We start from the raw sequence: 14127 nt of genomic DNA on the forward strand, positions 1-14127 counted from the left end.
TCTTAGTTTAAAAGTTTTTTTTTTTTTTTTTTTCTTTTACTTTTGAATAACCGTGTCTGGAGGAAAGACTACGCTCGATTCTCATGTTATTCCGCAGGAAAAGGATTATGGGGTCTTAGATTTGAAGATTTTAATTTTTTTTTAAATAACCGGTTTTGGAGTAAACACTGCGCGCTATACCCATGCTTTATTACAGGGTTTTAGTTTTGAACAAATTCGACAAAATATCACCTCAAATTTATTACATTTGTGGGTAAAGTCATTATTACATTTGTGGGTGATTCGAAATTATTACATTTGTGGGTAAAGTGTTATTACATTTGTGGGCGTTATTACATTTGTGGGCGTTATTACATTTGTGGGTGTAACACCCCCATTTGTGGTTGATTCAAAATTATTACATTTGTGGGTAAAGTGGTAATTACATCTGTGGGTGAAATTATTACATTTGTCGGTAAAGTGTTATTACATTTGTGGGTGTTATTACATTTGTGGGTAAAGTATTATTACATTTGTGGGCGTTATTCCATTTGTGGGTGTAACAGACCCACAGAGACAGCCTAGATGCACCTACCATTATCAATACTATCATGGTCACTGGTATGATGAGGTAGAGGCGTGATGCTACGAACAACCTCTTCATCTACTCCTAGTATACTGGCCACAGCTAACCTCTCTGTGGCAGAAAGCTCGCCTGCCATGAATGAGAGGAAGACATTTGAGGAATTCACTGATAATTAGAATTACAATGGCACTATCAACTGAATCAAATCATGCCCAGATCTACAATAAACTGCAACAAAAAGTTTCAATTAAAAAAAATCACCCCCTGTTGAATTCAAACAGAAGTTTGCCTCCTTAGTATTGTTTGTGTTCTTTTTTTTCTTATTCATTCTTTTTCATTTCATTTAGCCTTCCGGTATATGCAATTAGTAGAAAATGTCAAATTACTTACAAGCATCATATTTTGGAAAAGTCTGGAGCTAGTGTTAATTTTGTATTGGTTATCTTGATTTCCCAAACAATTCGGATGTGTATTTTTTTTCACATTCCCCAAAATGCGGATTCGAAACTTTAACATTTCCTAAAGCATATCAAGACTACAGTACAGCAGCGGCAAATATATGGTTAAAATTATGCAAAAACATGTTCATGCTGCTTCATCACTGCTTTGCCTGATTCTAGTTTTTCTGTGTGTTTAGTAACTCTAAATGGGCATGGAATTTGGTACTCTGCTCCTTATGAAACTTTGGGAGAATGTAGCTGTAAGCTGTATCATGTAGTATAAATGTTCAATGGGATTTTTTACAACACTTTGGATTATTTACATGATGTAACAAATGAAACAAGGAAATCTCAGTTATGAGGAGGAAACAAAGAACATAATAGACGTCTACATACATTTATCTCAATACAGTCAATGGATCTGGTATGGTCAATATAATATTGCTGGGTGTGCCAATCAATGAAAGAAATCAAATGAATACCAGGATCTATACATGCTTTAAAAATATTATCAAAACTAGAGCCATCAAATAACACATTCAAACAATTAAACTACTTACATGATAGTATGAGTTAATATGTAAATAGTCAACAAAATAAGGCACAAAATATAGAATTCTATATAGATTGGGTTGAGGCTGTAATCAATGCAAGCTTCATATGTTAACGTTTTTTGCTTTGTTTCCAAGTATATTCTTTGTATCCTCTATGTTTCTCCTGAAAAGACGCTTTATAAATGAAACGTTCTTATTACAACATCAAAGACATTGATATTTACTATTTAACTACATCGTCGAGGTGACTGTTAATACTAGGTACATGTGTGGAATTTATGCTTGTACCGAGACTAGGGAAGTGAAGTGAAGCATTGATGCTGGGATGAAGAGCGGTGGTGGGAGCTACAAGAAGGTGTGAAAACAACACTAACAGAGTGAGGGGATATACAAACGAAAATGAAAACAAAACAGGTGGGTGTTTCACAAAGGTCCTAAGTTGAACTTATCTCTAAGTTGGACTTAACAATTATGGAAAGCCATTAGCATTCTTGAAAATACTTTGTACATGTTATTTTAAAAGGCATAAAATGTTGATTCAAATCATTCATATTTTCTATTATCATGGCAGATTTCAAGTTCTTGATGTGGAATTTATGAAAAGTCTAAAATACTTGAATGTAATTCATTATAAGGCTACAATATATAATATAATATTCAAGTCCAACTTAGAGTTAAGTTCAACTTAGGATCTTTGTGAAACACCCCCCCCCCCCCCCAGAACTATACCGTGGCTTAGTGACTGAATCATTAAACAACCCTTTTGGATTACGAGGGTAATAGAAATCTAGAAAGTGATCCTAACATCAGCTTTTATCTACGACAGTGAGTGGATATAAACGAAAATGAAAACAAAACAGAACTGATTCCTTGGCTTGGTGACTGAATCATTAAACAACCCTTTTGGATTACGAGGGTAATAGAAATCTAGAAAGTGATCCTAACATCAGCTTTTATCAACAACAATGAGTGGATATAAACGAAAATGAAAACAAAACAGAACTGATTCCTTGGCTTAGTGACTGAATCATTATAACGACCAATATTTTGGATCACGAGGATAAAAGAGGCCTAAAAAATGATCCAAACATCAGCTTTTATAAATAACAGTGAGTGGATATAAACGAAAATGAAAATGAAACAGAACCGATTCCTTGGCTTGGTGACTGAATCATAAAAACAACCCTTTTGGATCACGAGGATAATAGAGGCCTAAAAAATGATCCTAACATCAGCTTTTATAAATAACAGTGAGTGGATATAAACGAAAATGAAAACAAAACAGAACCGATTCCTTGGCTTAGTGACTGAATCATGGTGACTGAAACATAATTACGAGGGTATAGAAACCTAGAAAGCGATCCTAACATCAACTCTTTTTGTGATGCTGATCATTTGAATTGTTGCTTGAAGTTTCGCATTGTTTGGAGAGCAACTTGAGATGCCATCTTCCTGTAATTATTTTGTCAGATACTGGTAAAATTAACTCAATAGCAAGTAAATGAACAAGTCAAGTATCCATGAAAGAATTTATTTCAATGGCTGCCATATTTGTTACAGTTTTGATTAACTGCAGTAACAGAAAGACTTCTTAATGTCATTTTGTAAGTACAGATCATAATGGGTTTAAGTGTGGAGACTATATCAAGATTGAATCTTTCAATAACACTAGGTGAGCTAATGGATATTTACTGCAAAACAAAACACACTTTGGTTTAATAGTAATGATAACATTCCGAGAAGCAAATTAAAATGGTTATATGGAGAAATTTGTCATTTTGTGCTGTAAAATTTCCCATTTCTCCTCCCTATTCAATAGACAGGTTTACTAACATATTCAAATTGTATGCTCACTTTTTGAAATGAGGTTGTTCTTGACAGCCCAAAAGCATTAGCGACAGGTAATAGTATGCACACCGGTACGGGATATGGAATATTGTAGTTCATTCATTAATAACAGGTTAAATAAAGGAATAACTTGTCACTAGGTCCCCAGGGGAGAAACATCCATACATTTGAATATATTTTATTAAACCTATCTATTAGTAAAGTATACACATTTGAATGTGAACTTATCTATTGCTCAGCAAGAATACAATTCTAAATGGATCACTTTGATCAAGAGAAAAAACAAGTATGTACTAAAAACAAGAAATAGTGAAAGGCTGCTGAGGGGGTGAAAAGGAGCAAGGTCCGACAAGCAGAGTATTACAACTGGGGCTATTTTCAAACACATTTAAACACACAGGAAATAAGATTACTAATTCATGAATTACAAAATCACAAATATGATACAGTCCATACATGTATGCAAACAAGAGGAAGAATTTAAGGAAAGGAGGAAAACAGAGAACCGGGCATGGTGGCTCAGTCGTTTGAGCGCCCGCCTCATGAACGGGAGGTCGTGGGTTCGAACCCCGGCCGAGTCATACCAAAGACTTATAACAATGGGACCTTCTGCCTTCTAGCTAGGCGCTCAGCATATTAGATTGGAGAAGGGTAGTAATAACATATTATGTTATGCAGGGCCCGCTGGAAGAACAGTTTCATAACTGAAGTGGCTACCCTGGGTAAATAAAAGTTATTATTAGGTGATACGTACGTAGACGTATCACCTTTTGATTTCGTCAAGATTTTCTTTATTATTTTTATTATTCTGCCATGAATTTGTTCGCAGAATATCTCAAGAATGAAAAAAGCCATAATCATGAATCTTTCAATGATGATAGATCTTAGTCTAACTTAGAACTGCGTGACTTTTCAAAGACTCAAAGTCATCGTGACGTCATCCAGGCGCCATTTTGTGAAAATCAACTCATGATCATATCTTCATAACAGAAAGCCATTTCTCATTCATATTTATCACGATCAAGGTCAATATCTGTCCCGTCAATTTCAGGTCAATAAATGCGTTAAAAAATGCGCGTACGCGTACGTGCGCGCGTTAATGCGCGCGTAAAATTTTATATTGCTCAAAATCGTCCTAATTTTTTTTTGCATACGTTTCAGGCCATTATAAGCATTCATAAAAAATCGCGCAAAACACGCATTTTTGCGCGTTTTCGTTCGTCACGGCCGAACGAAAAATAATTCCTCCGCAAAAACTTTTGACAGGATATTCCTCATAATTTTCCGAACAATTTGATACCAAGTTTATCTCTTTATCACTATTAATAACGGAATGAGCGTCCGTTCAAGATAACCGTCCGCACGCGCGATTTTTGTAATACATAGCATATACGGGCAAAAACATGCCTATAAAAAGTCCATTGGGATGAATAAGGATTGCCAATTTTTTTTCATATTTAGATAGAGTATGAGTCGAAGGTATGATTTCATATCTCATTTGGCCATCAAGTACATCTTGACGTCATCATAATGGCCTTGGAAGTCAAAAATACAAAAATGCATATTATGACGTCATTATGTTTATGGAAAATTTAGTGTATTTCTCTTAATATTCATCGATTCTCTTCTAGATTTTAATATGTTGTAGTCGAGGCAATCGTCTTTGAGATCAGTCTACACCAATTTTCATTTAAATGATGTCATCATAGCACAAAATTCAATTAAAGGCCACATGTCAGAATTTTCGTCATTTGCGTGTTATGTCTATGGAAGGTAAATTTTGTTCACAATTTGAATCTTCATGACATTGATCTTTGAGCACTATCTAGCTTACGAGTACTCTATGTTCTCCCAAATTTTGATACGGTGTAGCTTATAAATTATCTTCAATATTGACGTACATCATTTATCATTTTGATGACATCATCTTAGTGAAAATTTCAATTAAAGGCGACATGTCAGAATTTTCTTAGTTAGCGTGTTAGGCGACTTTTTCTGAAATCCTGATTCTACAAATCTCTATCGAATACCTGAAGTGGGCGCTATACCACTCTTAATCATGGTCTTTATCGTATTTATGATCATTATCATTAGATCATCATCGGCACAATTTCATGATAACAAAATAGCACGTATCACCTAATTCGTCAAAGTGACGAATTAAAGTCTAGTTATTATTATTATTATTATTATATCCTCTAATACTTCAAAATATCTTGAAACTTTGTGATCTTCATCTCCTTCTCTCATTATCTTCCCCTCCCCCCCCCTCTCCTCCGTTTGTTTATGTCTTTGTACACAGGGGGGGGGGGGGGCAGAAGGATCATACAACCTCTATTCCATGAAAATATTTCAAATATTTGTGATCTTCATCTCCTTCTCTCTCCCTCCCTCCCTCCCTCCCTCTCTCTCTCTCTCTTCTCTTCTCTTCCCTTTTCTCATCCCATCTCCTCTCCTGTTTGTATATATCTCTGTACAAAGGAGGAAAACCATCTTGAATCTGTGTGATCTTTGTGATCTTCTTCTTGATCTCTTTCCCCTCCCTCCCTCCCTCCCTCCCTCCCTACTTCCCTCTCCTCTCCTCTGTTTGTATATATCTCTGTACAAAGGAGGGAAACCATCTTGAATCTATGTGATCTTTGTGATCTTCTTCTTGATCTCTTTTCCCTTCCTTCCTTCCTTCCTTCCTTCCTTCCTTCCTTCCCTCCCTCCCTCCCTCCTTCCCTCTCCTCTCCTCTGTTTGTATATATCTCTGTACAAAGGAGGGAAACCATCTTGAATCTGTGTGATCTTTGTGATCTTCTTCTTGATCTCTTTCCCCTTCCTTCCTTCCCTCCCTCCTTCCCTTCCTCTCCTCTCCTCTGTTTGCCTATGACAATGTCTCTGTACACTCTTTCTAAATCTCTTTTCATTCTTTGTGATACTATACCTCCTGGTGCTTGTTCCTGAGTTTCAGGAGTGTATGTTTCTACAGCTTGTTCCTGCTCCTGTCTCCTCCGTTTCTGATGTTGGTATATTTTGCGTCCCACGATCACCACGCTCACATACAAGAGATACAGCAATATGTAACCTGTGGAAAAAAGCAATTCAACAAATTTACTATTAAACAACAACTACCTTTCAAAGATTTTCATCTTGTTCACTCCCTCTCTCTCTTTCCTCTTCCTCCCTCGATCTCTACCTTAAACATGATACCTACAAAAGGTAACCTCAAAGTCAAGAAAAACAATGGTATGTACCCTACATTGTCATGATTGTAATCAATATTTGGATAAAGTACATCCTTTCATAGTTTGTTTATAAATTTGGATAAAGTACATAATTTCGTAAATTGTTTATGAATTTGGATGAAGTGAGCACATGTAGTGAGCACATTTTTTTTTTTTTTTGGCCCTCAAAAATTTGAAAAATCAGTTTGGAATTGGAGTTGAGTCGGTGTGGCAGTGTGATTGAGGTGTTAGACTGTGCAGGGCTACAGAGTGACAGGACTCACCTATGGCTTCCAGGAATACAATGCTGCCTTTGTAGAGGATATAGAAGGTCCAGAAGGCTGCTACCAGGTAGAAGATAGCATCCCTTAAGAAAGGACGCTCAACCATCTTAAATGGTCTAGATATGGCGATGGATCCAGCCACCACCGTTGTCACAAATATACCGGCTCCTGATGTATAGAAAAAACATTAACAATGACTTTTTTTTTTAATAAACCAAAGGGAATTACAATAGTCCTCTGAATCACTTTGAGACATTGACAATTAACTACATGTATTGAGTAATCTGGCCATCATTCACAGAATTGCCCTTGATTTGACATCTTGAAAGTCATTGTGACCATATTATAGAGATATAGCGACTGCTTTGAGAGGCCTGGCTGTTTTATATGCTCAAGGGAACACGCACAGATCCTGCCATTACCCTGAGGCGCGCCGAGGCCGAGGGGTCATGGCAGGATGTGCTAGTTCCTGAGAGCATATTAAGCAGCCAGACCTTGAATATTAAAGCAGTCGATATGTCTTTTATATGTCGAATTGAAACAAAAATCTACCAAGAATTCTTACCCTATCTTTTTATTGAGTAAATATTGGTTAAAACATCACAAAAAATCTGAGACACTGTCTGTGAAAAACTGAAAGTTTCAATCATTTTGGAATCGCAGACAAAAAGAACTGTATGGTGTCCGCGCTCGCACAAAGACAATTTTAACACGTGAACCAATGGATATCGCAGCAAATTTTACTATTTTCATGTTAACCAGAATTTTGAGGGATCTCACTCTTGGACTATATTTACCGTTATTGGCATTTTACGTTTCTTTACGGGAATGGCTAAAATCACGACTCCAATTACGACCAATCAGATGGCTGGATTTCTAAAGTGAGGTATATAATAAGAGATACTGACTAGAATGAAACTATGTAATAGGGCATGGTCAGCTATGAAAGCAGGAATGGAGAAAGATTAGACTTCTTGTGACAAGTAAGAAATCATTCCTACAGGACTGGAGAACTGGAAATGCTGCATATTACGTGTACAATTCATTTGATTAACAACACAGGTTTAAGATTCATTCCAAGGAAGAACCCATTTCATTCATTTTCACATCCGTATCTATGAAATGCATTAAACAAGTCACAGGACATTAAGAGAAATATGGGGTGATAATACTACATGACACCCACGCATACATGTTCACTGATTAATTGTTTATAACATGTTTTAAATTTGAAACTCCCAGGCACAAACTATGTTTCCTTCCTTAAAGGCTAAGTCCGCGCTAAGTCCACTCCAAAATTAATTTGCTTTTAATAAATGCAGAAAAACAAGAGAAACAGAGCAAACGAAATTTGAATAAAATTGGATAACTAATAAGGAAGTTATGAATTTTTTAAATAGTATGAAAAACTATGGAACTTATAAATAACTACAATTGCCAATTTGGTTATCGGTTTGTGATGTCATTGCCGCACTATTTATCATTTTTTTTTATCCCATTAATTTCCCTTTTTTTGTGTGCATTACATTTCACAAAATCTTTTATGAACCTTGAAGAATTGATACTGCTTTCTGCATATTGTATATTCATAATCATTGATTTATATATAAATAGTTTATCAAAAATCACATTTTTCATGATTTTACTAAAAAATATTACTCTATATTAATTAGTGCATCCACATGAAAACAAATTACTATAAATATATCTTGGATGCTGGTGTGAGGAAATAAGATTTTTACGGGGAAAATTGAAAATTTATATTACCAATATAAAGAAAACAATAAGTGAATAGTGAGGCAATGACGTCACAGTCTTATGAGTGAGTTGCCAATTTGTCTTGTGATTTTCAAAGTTTTTCATGTCATTAAAAATTCATCACTTTCTTATTAAATATGCGATTTTGCTCAAACTTTTTTTTTATTGGTTTTTCTGCACCAGTTTACGGTTGTGTGCGCCATTTTAAACAAAGCCAATGACCTAGAGGTCATGTATTTATGCGTAAATTAAGATTGCGCCCATGCAAATTATGATGATATCACTGCCTACGCGCTGCATTGTGCGCGCACATCATCATTTGCATGGGCGCAATCTTAATTTACGCATAAATACCAATGACCCGAGGTCAACTGTTTGCGCATGCGAACTGATACAACCGTAAACTGGTGTATTGAAAGTAAGTTATTTTTGGAGTGGACTGCCCTTTAAAATACTTTGCCAATGTATGGAACACCAACCAAGATGCATGTCATACATTACTGAAGAGTAAAAAACTTACCAAATAAAGCTCCAATTGCCAGCCCTGCTTCTCCATTTTTTGATTTTGTGATTGCTGCTATGACACTAAAGATATCTGGTGCTCCATTGCCAAATGCTAACAGTGTCACTCCGTATCAATAATAGGGAGTTAAGGATTCTTAAGGGGGTATTTCAAGAGGATTTTAACATTGAAATTTAGGCATTGATTAATTTCACACTAAAACAACTTACTTGGAAAAATTAACATATCCACCAAGTTAAATCATTATTTTCTACCAAAAAAATGAATTGTATAACAAAACCAGGGGTAATAGTGAGCACTAAAAAAAAAAAGTTGTTTTGTTTTCCCCTCAACCAAGCCCCCCTTGAGTAAAAAAAAAAGAAGAGGATTCGCGGGGAAAAAATGGCATCTAACAACATTCCCCCCTTTCGAGTAAGAAACTGGGAAAATAGGGCAAAACAGGGAAGAATAGAGGAAATAAGGGGGAAAAAAAATTAAAAATCGGGAAACCGATTTAAATCGGGTTTTTATCAGGCCTGCAAAACACTGTTATAAGTAACTTTTATGATCATACAAATGCTGGATCTGCATCTTAAGTACAAACACACCCACACACAAACACAATAAATACATATTATATATATTTATATATATATATATATATATACAAACATATATATTTGTCATATAAAGTGTTTGCCGTCCAATTTTGTATAAGCTTATAATACATACCCTGTTCAGAAGTAGAACAGTTAAACTGTGTTCAGAACACTTTTGTTTATTAATTAAAAATAAAATTGAAAGTGACACATTCAAACCACAATTAAAAGATATTTGTGTTAAAGATAAATCTGAAACATTATTCAATTCCAACATTGTCAAACTGCTTTTAGTTTTATATCCAGATCATATTAAATTTGGTAGAACAGTTTCACATCACTGTAGGAGCAGAAATAGGTATATAATTAAAGGTAATTAAATTAATCACCATGGAATCAATTAACAGTCGTTATAGCCAGCAAATCATAATTAAAACATTTATTTTAACAAGTCAACGCAGAGCGTAGCATCCCCTCGCAGGGTACAAATGGCCTAAATACGTCAGAACAAGTTACCTCCATTGGACTATACTATTATATTACTAGGCAAGGAAGTTAACCACATTTTCACATATATAATTAGGTGTTTTTGCAAATTTAATGAGCTATGACCTTTCACCTTTGACCTACATACTCGGAAATTGAACTTAGGCTGTGTTTTGATACCATGTACCTTCATATCAAATTTCATTAAAATTTATCCAACATTACTCAAGTTATCGAATGGAAACCAGATTCGCATATTTAATGAGCTATGACCTTTGACCTACATACTCCGAAATCGAACTTGGGCTGTGTTTTGATACCATGAACCTTCATATCAAATTTCATTATAATCAATTTAATTATAATTTCATTATAATACTAAGTTATCAATTGAAAACCAGATGTGTATTTTTAAGCATATTTAATGAGCTATGACCTTTGACCTTTGACCTACGTACTCCAAAATCGAACTTAGCCTGTATTTTGATATCATGTACCTTCATATCAAATTTAATTAAAATCCGTCAAACATTACTGAAGTTATCGATCGGAAACCAAATTTGTTACGAACGGACGGACGCACGCACGGCAGCGTTATTATATCCCCTCCGACTTCGTCGGTGAGGGGATAATTAAAGCTTGCTAAATGTTATATTGGGCAGGAGTAATTTTTTAAAAATAGATATTCATATACTTACGGAGGCAACATTTGGTTATCAATTTACAATTAATCATAGTTACAACTATTAATCTAATGGAATGAGCACTTGACTTCAGAGTTTCTTCATCTTTTTATAACATGATTCTTCATACTATTGAAGCAATAATATTATACATTTAATTGAGCTACCTTATACTACAAGTGCTTTTGCATTTACAATTTTTTTTACTCACTATCAAACTATGGTGTAATTTGAATTCCACAAGATAAGATATCTAGTATTTACATTTAGGTTGTGATAAAAGTAATTGGTCTAGGATATTCTCCCCTTTAAAGGTGAAATTCAAAGAAAATCACAAATATGTCAACTAATGTATCACGAGAAACTGGTAAGCTAACAGATGGCCATCGTACAAGTTTTAGGTCAACTACATATCGGGTGATTTATAAAAATACAAATACAACCACCTCCATAGCAGCTGGGATATACGAGAAATTCGCCAGAAAACAAACGATGTTGTAATGACGTCACAATATAGACCAATACTGCCTAAGCAGACGACATCCCATAAAGAATGAACATAATTGCAAAGCTATTATTTGTCAAATTATAATGAGTTTAGTGTATATATACATGTAAATGTAATGGCATGTCAAACCATTCAAAAGGGGATATGACCCGATTCTGATAACTAAAATATTTTGCTTGTAAATAAAAAGGATAGGGGTTAATTAACAATCAAATATACCAGACGTTCAAATCAGGGTTGGCATATTTCCTGCTTCGGAGGCTTATATCCCGGATGCCGGGAAATAAGCAGTATTTACTGCTTTTTACTGGTATCTACCGCTTTTTACCGGGAGATACCGGGAAATATATTTTTCCACTCACTTGTTCATAGGGATTGTCCAATTTTGAAAATAATAACAATGGTGGTGAGTATGGTTACTCTGGTGTGTACTATTTGTGTGTGTGGGTGTGTGTGTGTGCGTGTGTGTTTGTTTGTGTCTGTTATTATGAAATGCTGGATAAAAATACAGGGAAAAGATCCCAAATATACTCCTTATCTAGAAATGATGTTCTTAATTAAGTCAGTTGCTAATTACTATATTCATGAGGAGTGTCGTGGTCGAATGGTTTAAGGCGCTTGACTGGAGATGCGAAGGTCGAGGGTTCGAATCCTGACACGGCACTAATATCCTTTGGCAAGATATTAACCTGCACTTGCTACCATCCATCCAGGTGTTAAATGGGTACCCGGTTGGATGCGACCGTCATTGTTGGTCAAATAGTTTTTGAGCGTCAAGTAACGCCTGGCTGGAATGCTCCCCAAGGAGTGGAGATTGTGCACACAGTGTGTGCGGGCAAGCACAGAATCCAATGACCGGGGTAATAGTATATTTTATTAAGCGCTTAGAGACATTTGTGATAAGCGCTATATAAAACCTAAATATTATTATTATTATTATTAAAAAAACATAATGTGAGCTTGTGTAATTATTTTGGCTATAAAAAGATTTCTTTTTTCTGTAAACATTTATCAAAAGTTCAAAACCAGCAACCACTAGTACACATGTATACAAAATCATTGATACACTATTGTTACAAAAAAAACTTTCATACAGTAGAATATAATTCATATTCTGAGCTTTATTCACAATTGAAAACAAAAATCATATTGTAATGAGATACATGTAATTTTAGTTAGTGTATATTGTGTGTTGCACATGTATGTGTGTTTGGGTGTGTACATGTATGCAGTGTGGATTTTATAAATCTGTTTGTGTGTTTCTACTATGAGTGTTGTGCTGCTAATTATTTCAGAACAATATTTTCAGTTGTTGAGGCTAAAAATAAGTAAAATTATAAAACAAGGGAAACGCTCTCGGCGGTCTCGCCTGCATTACGCAATTCGATATGATGAAAAATTGAGGTTGGAACATTATTTATAGGCAGGGTGGCCCATTAGCAGGCTCCCAAAAATGAAATCCTCTGAATATAATCACATTTTGAAGTGAATATTGACTAAGAATCATCAGAAGAATTATTTACTATTAATTGAACCACGATCGTTAACTTGAATGAAATATGAACAAATTAATAATTTTTTTAAAAATTAATTCTCATATTAAGTTGTGAAAACATAATCCAAGTCTACTGACCTTTGACCTTGTGACCTGGAATTTGTGTCATATGATTTGTGATACTTGATAACCCTTGGGTACAAGTTTTATGGAATTTGAACAAACAATTTTGAAAATATGCTAAAAATTCAAAATCTTGATGTTGATGCCACAACACAGTCTAAGTTTGTTGACCTAAAATGACATTTGACCTTAACTTAGTTACCTGAAATACTACTCACATGATTTGGGATACTTGATAACCCTATAGTCCAAGTTTCATTGACTAAGAACTTATACTTTCAAAATTATATCAAAAATTCAAAAACTTAACCTTAGGTTAAGTTTTCGTTGATGATGCCACAACATAGTCCAAGTCTGTTGACCTGAAATGACCTTTGACCTTGACTTTGTGACCTGACATTCTACTCACATGATTGGGGATAATTGATAACCCTATAGTCCAAGTTTCATTGACTAAGAACTTATACTTTCAAAATTATATCAAAAATTCAAAAACTTAACCTAATTGATGTTGACGCCGTCGCCGTCGCCGTCACCGGAAAAGTGGCGCCTATGTCTTGCTTTTTGCTACGCAGGCGAGACAAAAAAAAAGAATTAAAATCATATTTCCTGTTTTTATGCATATTTACTGAACGCCCATCTTTTTTACTGGATGGTATTTACCGCCGATAATTACCGCCACCGGTATTTACCGCCCAACCCTGGTTCAAATTGAAAAACCCACGGAATGATATTAAGGACGGCACTTGTTCCCTCTTGAAACGCCGAACATACTGCAATGTGTGCAGCTGATATTCAACGGCGTCTTATTTGTTTACAAGCGACAGATACCTTTATTTTCGTATCGCTGCATTTGTCATCAAAATAAAACCATGCGCGGGGTTTAGAGTGAGGCAATAGATTATACATTTAGCCTGATGGTAGTGAAGTAAGAGAAAGAACTCAAGAGAAGATGAAAACACAGGCACTGAAAATGTGTAAAATGTCATGGGACATCGTCTACTTGTGCAAATCATGTCCATACTGTGATCTCACACATCTCAGCAGCGTTCGGAGAGCTCTTCAGGTGCTAA

At 35.2% G+C, this 14127-nt stretch overlaps 1 protein-coding gene across 1 annotated transcript; it reads right to left on the reverse strand.

Annotated features, from left to right (window-relative positions):
• Positions 1-551: 551 nt before the first annotated feature.
• On the reverse strand, positions 552-9284 carry LOC115926775. The gene is made up of 4 exons (XM_030992058.1): positions 9179-9284; positions 6901-7068; positions 6337-6477; positions 552-694 (listed from the first exon to the last, which is right to left on the reverse strand). Exons 2-4 carry the CDS (start codon positions 7004-7006, stop codon positions 561-563), a joined length of 381 nt encoding a protein of 126 aa, XP_030847918.1. The 5' UTR covers positions 7007-7068; positions 9179-9284; the 3' UTR covers positions 552-560.
• Between the last annotated feature and the right edge of the window lie 4843 nt (positions 9285-14127).

The sequence above is a fragment of the Strongylocentrotus purpuratus genome, unplaced genomic scaffold, assembly GCF_000002235.5.
Source record: "Strongylocentrotus purpuratus isolate Spur 01 unplaced genomic scaffold, Spur_5.0 spur5_scaffold_2, whole genome shotgun sequence".
Classification (NCBI taxonomy): Eukaryota; Metazoa; Echinodermata; class Echinoidea; order Camarodonta; family Strongylocentrotidae; genus Strongylocentrotus; species Strongylocentrotus purpuratus.